Source organism: Amblyomma maculatum, chromosome 6, assembly GCF_055883805.1.
Source record: "Amblyomma maculatum isolate TAMU_Amacu chromosome 6, ASM5588380v1, whole genome shotgun sequence".
NCBI classification, from domain to species: domain Eukaryota; kingdom Metazoa; phylum Arthropoda; class Arachnida; order Ixodida; family Ixodidae; genus Amblyomma; species Amblyomma maculatum.
Genome location: NC_139349.1, coordinates 128,873,928 through 128,886,396, shown reverse-complemented (window position 1 = coordinate 128,886,396; position 12,469 = coordinate 128,873,928). Strand labels below are relative to the sequence as shown.

General features: G+C 43.5%; 1 protein-coding gene across 1 annotated transcript; it reads right to left on the bottom strand.

Moving 5' to 3' along the window:
- Positions 1 to 9,448: 9,448 nt before the first annotated feature.
- LOC146186730 (uncharacterized) lies at positions 9,449 to 12,251 on the bottom strand. The gene is made up of 2 exons (XM_084608103.1): positions 11,683 to 12,251; positions 9,449 to 9,896 (listed from the first exon to the last, which is right to left on the bottom strand). Exons 1-2 carry the CDS (start codon positions 12,249 to 12,251, stop codon positions 9,449 to 9,451), a joined length of 1,017 nt encoding a protein of 338 aa, XP_084464229.1.
- Between the last annotated feature and the right edge of the window lie 218 nt (positions 12,252 to 12,469).

Genomic DNA, 12,469 nt, shown 5'->3' with positions numbered 1-12,469 from the left:
TGTTTTCCGCCGCCGTCAATGCTGCACTGTTAGAGGAAGCCAGGATCTCTAAAGCTGTCTGTAGAGCTTTTTTTTATTTCATAATTTCGTAAACATTTCATAAACAATAAAAATTCGATCAACAAAATTACAATACACTGCAATAAAAGCTCTTACAATTCAATAGTCATTAAAATATGTTTAATGAAAAAGAGCAAGTAACACCAGGCAGCAATTTTCAGGATTCTATTACTAGAGGAAAGAAGGTGTATTTAAGAGTGTTAATACGAGCAAAAAATGCACGATATTGAGGTTATGGTGTCTTCTAGGATTAGATGGCTTGCCAGGAATTATGTACTTATCTGATGAATTCCGGAAAGAGGAGTTAATACTACAATTTAAAAATTTAAGGATTCCGTGCGTAGTTTACCAAGAGACAGTAGCTTAGCAATCGAACTTTATTCATATACTTAGTGTACTTATGGATGTAATTCAACACTCGTAGAAACACAGCGGCGTGTTTTCAGAAATACTGTATATGTTTTCATGGGCTTAAAAGCGTAAGCCTCCGAACAGGAAATCTGTTAGGTGTCTATAGCACCGCTGCTACTAATGCTATTACGGCTAGGTAGCCAACTATTGTGCTGGTAAAAACGGGACTTCAGGCTGTCGGCTAACCAGAGCCGAAAAAGAATAATATTCAGGTAACTGGTACATTATTAGTGAAAAAAAAAAATGTCATCTACCATATCTTAAAGAGTCGATGCCGAGATCTATGTTGATATTTCTTTTTGTGTTCATAACACTTTGCTTGGGATTGCTGTCTCGTTTGCTGAAGCACTAGAGCCCTCCAACATAGTAGCTACAAAGGGTTGCGCTCACCACGAAAAATGGCTCCAGTGAGCCTCAAATGTCGCTTACGTAGCAAAAGTCCTTTAGCATCAACCCTGCTCTTTCTGAGTTGTGCTTCTACCCATAAGGATTAACAACCTTCTCCTCAGCCCAGTGTCAGTGAGGGTATACGTTAAGAAACACTGAAAAAACGAGGCCTGCAGAACACGAAGCTGCCTAAGCAATTCTTAACCGGTCGCTTGTGCATAAAGGCATAACGTAGAAGTAATGCTCAGGGATGCCTGAGAAAACATTAAGTTTGTATATTCGATAAATTGTGGCATTATTAAAAAAAAAGACGCCATTCTTAGCTAGAAAGAAGCGTTTAGAAGCTTGAAAAGAAAAAGAAAGCGAACCACAAGTGTAATTCGTGATTAGTGGATATTAGGAGTTTGTTAGTAAACGTTTCTGTCGACATCTAATTTTCTCTCGCGGATCCAGAAGGCTATCAACACAAAACAACGGCTGCGTCATGAGATTGCGTTGACTTGAGGGTGAATTATTTATTTCAGTGTTCACAAAAATGATATGTTTGGGATGCCAAGAGAACATTGGCACATCAAGGCAGAGCTACATAATCAATATTTAATCAGAACAATGTGTACGTGAAAATATAGTCCCCGTGCTTTAGGCAATGGTGGCTGATCTTCTCTGCACAGCTATAAATCAAAGAGATTAATCGACTTCCCCTGTCAATGCTGGAGCCATAAATCACTCGCAAAGAGAGAGAAATTGCCAGGTTGATTGCTGACGATTTGTTTAATGAAAGAATTTTTCCTGTCCTGTACCGCACAATAGCGGTAAACACCGAAAGGCGCTGTCATTTTCTGGGGCCTCTTATAAACATACTGCCGGTCATAACGAACGGCGGAGCGAGAAGGTAAAAAAACGGCTTATCACGACGATAAATCATTCTGTGGTCTAAAAAAGGCCTAACAATAAGTACAATTCGGGCCCCTCATTTCACTGTTTTAACATACTCAGTTAGAGGCGATTTAATGTAATGGAAGGTTTGCTTGTACTACGCGCTCCATGAATACCGCTACAGTAACAACAGTTCTCTTAATAACGAGCGAATACTTTCAACATGGCGTTAGCTGTTAGTGGGATGTTCTATCGATTTCTATCAAATCTTTCAATGTTTTCTGCACAATGCGCCTGAGATTTTATGATTTTCAGCGTCTTTACGGAGGCTTAGATAGTCATCCCTACTTATCAGGAAATAAAATTTGTTCGACAAGCACGGACATGAGTTTCCTTTTCATCGGCCTCAAGGGCAGTTCCGCCGACCATACACTTGGCTTCAGCAACATGAGGAACTTCGAGAACGTTGTCCATGAGCGTATAGCTGGGTGCAAGAACGCCTTCATGAAGGAAAGGCTAGTTTTTATTGAGAGAGGTTAAGCTACCATACTTTTTCCGTATACACAGTGTACTTAATATTATGATAATATAATTATTCCATTATACAATAATGAAATTTGGTACTATAAGTAGCAGTCCTGTATTAATATGTCTGGTTCTAGCTTTTCTGCGCTGTTTACCATGGGAACGAACACTCTTTGCTGTCCACGTTTCTGCACTAATTAGGGTGTATTCGAAATAGGGGATGTTTTAATGGAAATATTAACTGAAAACGGGGACTGATTGCCCTTAACAGCATTGTTGGCGAAACCGCTCGTTCCTCTCCGAGAATTGGAGATAGGCACCACTGGCACTCTGACTCATGGTTAGTCATACAGGAAAATGCAGGCTACACGAGGGCAAAAAGCGAGATTTATTGGTTATGTAAATCACCCGATATAAGCAAAATGCAGTGCTGTTATATTGCCGAAGTTTAAAAAATATGAAGGCTGTAAATTACTGCGACTTATCTTAGTGCATATACATCATGTTTACGTTCAACTTCAACCGTGCTAGCAGCGGGTATCCTGAATAAGTACAATGATGAACCTTATCCCATTTGCCATTCGACCACGACATACATAAATAAGAGGCATAAATTCCATAGAAGAACTGGAACTAATGAATGAAGTTTTACATCCATTAAATGCGTAGTTTTGTGGTGGAAGGAAGGAAAAATAGTTGCAAATGGAAACATGAGTGGTTCTCGAACATCTGATGTCTGAACTAGCAATTTATTCAGACATAACTCAAGCATACGTGTCATGTGAGTAATGCATACGAGCATAACTCATACAACAAATGTAACTAAGAAGGGAAGAGGAACTCAATATACCTCCTCTTAAAGAAGTTAATTTCATTCACAAAGTAGAAAAGTTAGTTACAACATGTGAACAAAGACGTAAAGAGAAAACATAGTTGTACAAAAGTTCAGTATGGAAGGGAGACCTGTAATTGAAATTAACTGCGTCTAGAGACTGTGCATTGTGATTTGAAAAATACTTCGCACCATGATCTTCAGTGAACAAAAGGTTTTGGAGAGGCCTGAAGGTTAAGGCCTCAGTGAGTTTTTTATTTTTTGAATGATAAACGTGCTGTCATTCAGAATACCACTAAGGGTATTTTGAACAATGTATACAAAAGTATACAAATCGCTGCGAGACTGGGAAGCTAAACTTTTGTATCATCATCATCATCATCATCATCATCATCAGTGGGTATAATCAGGCTGATGATGATGATGATGCAAAAGTTTAGCTTCCCAGTCTCGCAGCGATTTGTATGTTCTTAGAAATACCGTACTGTTATTAAAAGCATTCCTCTTCTCTGTTATGCGTCTACTGTACCTGCGCTGTAGCAAAGCAACGGCTCTTCGATAACCAAAAATTCAGTTTGCTGATCTCTGCAATGTGTTTTGGTCTTTGCGCGGGCTACCAGATAAAATTGTGCAAGCAACTATAGCTACATTACATTGCTATTTTAGGACCGCCATAAATTCTCTTCAACAGGCTTGTCGCGTACGAAAAGTCCGCGAAAATTACGTAAATGGGCGGCGCCTGTACACTTTACAGTTTGTAATAACGGAGATTGAAAGCTCCGATAATACAGTCACATTCAATTTACATCCACCGGACGTCAAGGCGAGGTCACATAAACCGGGCTTCATCAGGTTGGCACATCAAGGAGTTATTTCGAAAAGTTGAAGTGAAAAGTTTACAGCACTGAAGTAATTATTTTTTAAGGGGCAATCATTCTCCATGGTTCGAAATTTACGATGTGCGGCTGTATACCTTAGACAGCAGAAGTCAACGATGAGTGACGCTGGGTTTGGTGTGCACGTCGCAGTGCACTTTGATGCCGCTATAAATGGTGCGGTCATCAGTTGGTGTCTCCTATTTCAGGTCTGAATTTCTGCAGCGAGACCAAAGAAGTGCTGTCATGGAAAATACTGGACTTAGGGCTTCATACTTTTCTCAATAAGCATGTTTTCGCGACGCCTCCATCACCACTGTGTCCTCCATATTGACCTACAGTCGCGCCACCTGAATAAGCTGTTAGAAGCGAATGTGATGCAACGTAGAAAGAAAGGTAGGTATTTGACTCCGAAGCTGTCACTCCAATTGTTATACAGTACTGTTCACACAGCGCATTGTTTGCGAAATATGTCAGAGAAAAATTTTGTATATGTGATTCAACCCACAGCAAATATCATGGCCATATTTCGGTGGAAGCACAAAGTGTCACAGTGACCGTCTTCGTTTAAATGAATTCTCAAAACACAAATATATGGGCTTCTGACGGCTTCAAGATTACATTACAGGTTATAATTTGAAGAAATTACTAAAACCGTTTTTTGTTTTTTGTCTTCAAAGATGACTTGCACTTTCGAAGGCTCCGGAAAACTTGCCAAGATATCGGTGACATATGTAGGTATAGAAAGGTGGCATAAATAACACATTCCTAGAGTTACGCTGAGGTAGAAGGACATAGGAGTATCGCGTGGATGAATTATTCGAGGGATTGTATTTCTCCTTCCGGTTATCTTAGAGCGGGATGCACCTCAAGAAAATGTAGCAAATTATTCTCAAATGTGGAATAGATCAGGGAATATGACGCTATGAGAATCAGATAACGCTATTGGCTAAAGATGAGGGGAGTGTGCTGGTTATTTTTTAAAGTTGTATCTGACTACAGTCAAGGTTTTTTAAAGACCTTTTTTCGGCATCTAGTTGAGTTTAGGCAGCACCTCATGCGAGGGCTGAAGCACGTGACAGAGAAGATTACAAGGCATATTTATTTCTTTTTGTTTTCATCGGGCCTTCGCAAGGAACTGCTGCAGACGGATGAGGAATCCTGTGCCTAGAAAGCATGGTACAGTTCTAGAAATATATGTTAGTAAAACGAATCTATGAGCCCGGGTTAGAACTCTTGAGTTCTCGTAAACGACACTCATTCACGTATTTCACGTCCCTCGTGAACTCAGATACCCTAACAGTAAGGCAGCTGTTTTATTCTTTTAGTATTTGACTATCTGGCTGGTCTAGGTTCTTGGCGACATAATGAGTTCATAGATGTGGCTATCAGCAATTACGCCTAACATAATTATTGTTAGAGAGCGACCTCCTTTTGCAGCCCTTACTTGTCTTTTCAAGGCGGATGTAGACAAAGTGAGGGTCCAAAAGCAGTTTTCCCCTACCGAAAGATAGATAACAGGCTGGGGGAAGTGAAGGCGTTAAATATCTATGCAATGAGATTATGTAACTACAAATTGAATAGCTATACAGACAAAAAAATATTAATTATACCTTATTTTAAACAAATTTGGAAGTTATATGAAGAAAATATTGTGCCAAGTTTTGTCAGTTTTTGCAACACTCTCGCTGAGCCTCCTGGTTATGAGAGCTTGTTTTATTGGCAGGCGGTTGTGCGGCGCTTGTGAAGCAGGCAACGAAGCAGTTTCTTATCGCTACCGTCTCGATGTCTGCTTTGGTGGGAGTCTCGAGAAAGGTATAAAGCTAAACCAGCCTCAGAATGTGACGGTTGCAAAGTTAATCTTTTACGTTAGTTGCTTCTCAGTCATTGCGATTTGGCACGATATTTTCATTTTTGATAGTCCGTTGTTTCCTCGTCTTACGTGCGTCCAGCACGCAGACTTGTAACACCATTTAGGCACGCTTCTTGTTTCTTTCTAAACGCTGGTTGTAACACTTAGCTCGCAGTATGCAAAGAACCCATACTCCGTCGAATAATGTGACAGCCACGGCCCCACTGTTGTCGAACTACCATATCTCCTACTGCGCTTTCACGCGTGAGCTCTTCTCTGCGTGTGTCGTCTGCCACATATAAGTGCGTTGGTCGCTGATATGTACTGATCAGTTCTGGCTGTGTCGTATATTGTATGCTTTACGGCTGTATTTGTGAGGTCTACACAACAAAGCACGATTACTACAAGCCATACCCGCTGCGTACTTTATTGCGCTTTACGCAAGCGCTTGTCGTGCCCTGCTGTGCCCTGCGGAAAATAATCAGCGCGAAGAGAAAATTTGTAATAGTATTGTTACGGGGCGGCAAGCCGATGAAAACAGGAGAGCAGAGGACAGAGAGAAGATGTTAGATGACCGTGAGATGACATTAAATGAAATGTTAGTGGACCTAGCGCGAGCGCTCCTACCCGCTTCTTTTTCTTGGCTCGTCCGTAACATGACCCTGGGGCGTATTGCCAAACCATATCCCGTAAGAGCACTCGAGCAGACGACGCTCTGGAGCGTGATTTTGTCGTGTGATCGGGTGGCGAGTGATTTGTCGCCAGGTGGCGCACGAGTATCAGAAATATTGTTAAAAAGAAATAACTGCTCATTTCGTCGCTTCTGTGGCGCACTGTATTAATACGTAATACTACTTACCTCTGCAAAAGAAAACATCTGTTCGAAACCGATGGGTGTAATTTTTTCCTGACATTAAAAATATTACTAACAACTTTTCTGTTTTTTTTTTATTTAGGCTGCATTATGTGTATCTTTTTGTTCATAATAGCCTAAAAAACAGCGGTGAACAGCTACACGAGGTGGCGGTATGACAACGGTTAACACTATGCAATTACCTTAACCATAATCATTTCCTGTCTTCAATGAGTGTATGTTAACTTTAGGTTGCGTTCAGAGTGAGTGTATATTACCTTTAGATTGCATTCAGAGACACCTTTTAGTAACAATCGCCGTTTTTACTCACTGAGACCATCGTCGGCTAGAGTGCTCCTACGGGATATGGTGTCGCAATACGCGACCCGGGGCCACCGAGCGATCGTCCCGGTAGTGGACGAGGAAGTTTAGCAATGTTGATGATTCCATGGCATGATGATGGGCGTGGGCGTGTCTAGATGCTTGAAGAAGAAGAGTAAGTTGGAAGAATAGAACGGCTTGCCGGCACGATAATTCCCGATGAACCTTGGTCCAAGACACTCTTGGGCCACACGCTGCCACGACTAGATGGCGGAGGCCAAGGCACGCCCCGCATAACATGGGCAGGGGAGGATGTCTTCAAGTGGTGCGGTGTCTTGGGTCGTGGGGCCTTCAGTCGGCACATCTTGTTAGTGGGATCACATACGGTCTTTCGGGGCTCTCCTTGTGTCATGCGGTCATGTGTGGCCGTCTCGGGTCAGTCTCTCCTTCGTCGTGCCTTGTGGTCGTGGTCGGGGCGGGGGGACGGGGCGGAGGTACGGCAAGGTCTTGCTGGGTCTGGCAGGCTGGGGAAAATCCATGTGATGCCTCCTAACCTTCAGCCGACGGCACAAGAAGCCGCAGGGCGCCGAAGCTCCGGACCAGGATGAGGGGTGATGATGATATACCCGACACCTCCACCAAATGTTATGGGACGGCAAGCCGATGAAAACAGGATTACAGAGGATAGAGAGAAGATGTTCGATTACCGTGAGATGACGTTTAATGAAATATTAGCGGGTCTAGTGCGAGCGCTCTTGCCTGTGTCACTGCCCGCTTCTTCTTCCTTGCTCGTCCGTAACAGTATGCTAAGCCTCTATCCTTGGAAGAGTTACTGGCTTTCTCACTTCTTGTGTCATCTTCTTTGCTAGTCACATTTGTTAGACTGCGAACTGAATGCAAAAGCAGGACGTGAGCACATTTGAATGGCAAACAGTGAACGCTGAAAGGCTTAAAAAAAAAAAAAGACGGTCTCATGAATACGGCGGTGCGGGCAGAGAAAACTGTCACTTCATAATTCACACAAATAACAGAAGTGGGCGTGACATCAATCAACGCCATGAAAAACCATCTCTTGCAAGCCCCCCGGGGCACTGGAGTGTCCATGAGGCGCAATGTTTAAATGCATGGGCGTTAATGGAGCCTTAGCTACCAGTTTATATTAGTCCTTCCTAGACCCAAGGTGAACAGTTCTTACCACAATTCATGGTGCGAAAGTTTCTTACTTCCTCCATGGTCTTAGGACAGCAGTACCTAGCGGGGGTTAATAAATTCAGGCACAGCTACACGCCGAATTTCATGGTGAAAAACCAAATTTCCTCCTCCGTGTTTCAGAAAATATGACTTTTCTTTACAGCTGAAGTATATGAAGAAAATAAATTGACCGTAGACGAATAGTAGACGTGATGTAATACGTCACACGAAACGTACTGCGTCGAAAAATAATTCACTAAACGTTTTTCGTGAAAGTATTTCTGAAAATAGTTTAAGCCATGAAATTGGGGTAATAACAAATTTTCTGGTAGTATGACACTCAGAATCGCTGCAGCAATTAATATGGAAAAATACAACAGTATTCATTAGACCCACCAGTAACATGTGTTTATTTTTTGAAACTTGTTGAAACCAAATATCAAAACAGTTTGGGGTAATGCGGGAACAATTATGAGTTTTTTCTATCGGCTTTGAATTTAAAATAAAAACGTCGCAACACGTCACCTCAATGTTGTGTAGAAAAAAAACGTCGGTGCTATATTATCAAAATAACTACGAGCAAAAGAGGTGGAAGAGTTGGGCGGAAGATATTTAGGCAGACTCTTCAAATTGCAAATCCTATCCGCGCATAGTGTCTAGAGAGAAGCTTTTCTAGACGAAAATGGTATTTTTTAACGAGGTCGTGTAATTCTTTTGTATATTAAAAGGACGCGGTGATGGCAATTAAAAACGGAAATAAGGGCGTTTTAGAAAAAGCAAATGTCAGAGCAGAGTAGTTTTATTTGAGTGAGAAAGCACGGCAATTTGCATCATGAGCTCTGTGTTGGATATTAATTTGTTAATGCATTCTTCCCTTCTATAATCGTGAAATTGTGTCGCTCGAAGCAAATACACGTAAATGCATGGTAGATTTGGAATATCAGACAAAAGTGAAGGCGCAAGTACAGTGCTTGACAAATATAAGAAGAAAAAAGAAAACGCTACTGCAGGAACGATTGAATTCAAACTGTTTGTCTGCGTACCTCTAGACGTCGCTAATTGGCAGATCACGTATTTGCATGTAGTTTTATGTACGAATATTTATTTGACGCTCACGTTGCTTCTTGTTTCATGCTTTTTCAGCGCGTGTCAAGATTATTGAGGGAAATACTTTTCCCGCAGATGACATATTTTTCTCCAGGCGTGGAAATCATGAGCTTGTGGATAACGTAATCATAAGCAGCCGTGATTAACGCGCTACCATGTCACTCACCTATGCTGTCGATAGCCGGCGAGATGGTGAGGGTGACCGCGATGAGCACCACACTCATGAGCAGAATGAAGCACGCCACAGAACTGATCACGAATATGATGACCCGGCGTCGCGGCGAGTCCAGTTCGTCGTCCGGCTTGCTCCGCTGGCCGGTCTCCTCATCCGTGATCATCAGTGACGGAACTTTAGATGCCCTGCGGCTACCGGTGTCCGCGTCGGGCGGAAGCAGCGAACTGCCCTTGCGGTGATTCCCTTCGCTACCGGTCAGCGTAGACTCCCTTCTGTGTGAGTGGTGCGAGTGGTGATGGTGGTGCCGGTGCCTCTCTTCCGAGCCCCGGCGTTCATCGTCGCCAATGCTGTGCGAAGAGCGCCGGCTGCTGTGTCCGCCTGTGTCGTCAGTCGCCTTCGACGAGCGACGACTTTCTTCGCACCTAGAGGACCTGCGACGCCGGCAAAATATGCACGCGCTTGTGACCACACGCAAAGGCTACAGAAACAAATTGCACGCCGCGCTCAATAACCAAGAACTAAAGACTCAACTTTAGAAAATCTGTAATAGGGGCCAATCTTTTCGAAAAAAAAAGTTCTATTTAGTAAGAACCCCCTGCCGAAATTAACTTGAATCTATCGCGCAGGTACTAGCAGTTTTGCAAGGATCTGTGCATGTGTAGCCATGCATGTGGTTGCCAATCAAGTGTCTACTGAAGCAAACTGCCATAAATCAGGTTGCTGCGGTAGTTTTACCCTTCTCACGAGAATGCCAATGAACGTGATTCGATCTGCTTCACGTTAGCCTTCGAAACACAATGGTATTCAGTAGTTTTCTTTTGCTCAAATTTCTACTGAAGTCCTATTGCAAGCTTCGCAGATGGGAAATTTTGAGGCGTCTTACCTTCCTCTTAATCAATATGACGAGCTTCATTACGTTTTAGTCAGATAATAGTCTGACCAACAAATTGCGAGGAATGTGTTTGGTGCATATCGTATTAGTTGAGCAGGACAAACAGCAGATTTGAGACTCCAAATCATTTCTGAGCACGAATTTCTAATTAAGCCTATTGTTTCTTCCCCGTGGTGAGATAAAAAGACTTAGCAAGAAGAACGTAGAAAAAATGGATCTGGTAGAAGCTGCGGAAAATGAGAAACGATTACTGCGAACGAATATTTTTTCTTTATGGCTGCGATGCCTTCAACCGGCGCGCGGTCAAATACTTCCCCGCCGCTGCAAACGAAATCGATTTGATGTAGGACATTGAGTTAGCAAAAATTCTCTTTCTCTCTTCGCCGTTTCCCTCTCTTTATTCATGTGACAGACACGAATAAGGGAGCAACGAATCAATAGTAACCACTTTTTCAGGAGTACGGCTACAAGTGAAATCGACCGGTTTTGGCTAGTATATAATTATAACCTGATTACTTTGTGCTCATTGAAGGGAATTAGGCTGAATGCGCTCATCAGCACACTTTATTTATGCGCCACTGATTCTTGATTTGAATAAAGTATACTTGAAAATTTGCTGCTTTTAAAGAAACCCAGTAAAGGGGTGACATAGCTGCGGGTGACAGCTTATGATTTAATGAGAGCGCGGGGGAGGGGGTGCGCTAGCAGGCAAAGTATGTGTAAGTAGGGTAGACAGAATTGTTCGTGCTGAAGTCATGTGCTCGCTGGTATTTCAGAGGAAAGCTGAACGTTTATTTAGTCCGCAAGCCAAGTAGGAATGTGAGGAAGGTGTTTAAAATACACGCTACAGAATCAAAAGCAAAGGGTATTCACAGCCTTATATTACTCATAGGCTATTCGTTTGATATGACATGTTTCCTACGCTATTTTGCCGGTTGAAAGCTGTGCTTAGAAATTTACAGTTGCTTGTCGATATTAAGCATGAAATACAAAACGCGGAAAACTGCGCGCAAGAATTTCATGGCTCCCTCTGCGTTTTTAATTTGTGCACACGGAAGGTAGTACCTCCAGGACATAGCAGACCGTTAACTCGTTGCGTCCTTTGCAACCCTTGCTGGAGTTCCATAGTGCTGTTATCTATGCGTCTTGTCCTACTTGACATACTGCCTTCTTTGCTACGTATGTTTTCTTCTGCCGAGAAACAAACTGTTCGTGCGACCACCGTTTAGTTGGATCGCTACGTGCCCCAGCCATTATTTTCTTTTTTGGCATGAAACAATCTAATAGTGCAAGTAACAGATACATGACCACACATATACACTCACCTGCGGCTTCCGTCGTCGGCCCGGGACGAGCGCCGGCTGTGCGGGCATCCCTCGCTGTCCCGCGATGAGCGACGGCTCAGGCTGCTGGCGCTGGAGCGACGCGAAGACGAAGGCGTCACACTGGCCGACTCTCCCGCAGCCGTCGCCACTGCCAGGCTGGGATATTCCAGCGGGCTGCGGCTTCCGCGACGACGCCTGTCCGTCGACGACACACCTCGAACGTCCGGGCAAGAGCGTTTACGGTCACGATGTCGGCGGTGGTGGTGATGATGGTGGCGTTCGTTACTGGAGCAGTCCTGCATCGAGTGTCGTCGTTGTTCGCCCGCGCCAGGAAGGTTCAGGAACTGGCTGGTAGGTGAAGTCAGAGATTCGGCTGATGTGGCTCCACGAGAGAACGGCAGTTGAGGCACTCGAAGTAGGAGGCCCGACTCTATGCCGGGGTCCACACTGATCATCGGTGCGTGGTTGTTGCCGTTGCTGGCTCGTCTTTGCGAATCTTGACAGGATCCGGCGTTGTTGTTCTGACCATCACCGTCCTCGAAAAGAGGCGCGTCTTTTTTAGATTCCATGTTTACCTCACCGTATGTTGCTCTCAGCTGTACAATCCGGACGTCAGTAAAGCAGAAAACACTACAATGAACACCTTCGTGATGTTGCTGACAGTTCCTTATATTTCAATGACTCATTTGGGAATGTCTTTGGGTTTTCTTAAAGGCCGTGTCCAGAACGATGTTCCATATCCTTCACGAGCCAGCTTACAAGTCGAAATAAAGCCTTACAAAGCCCC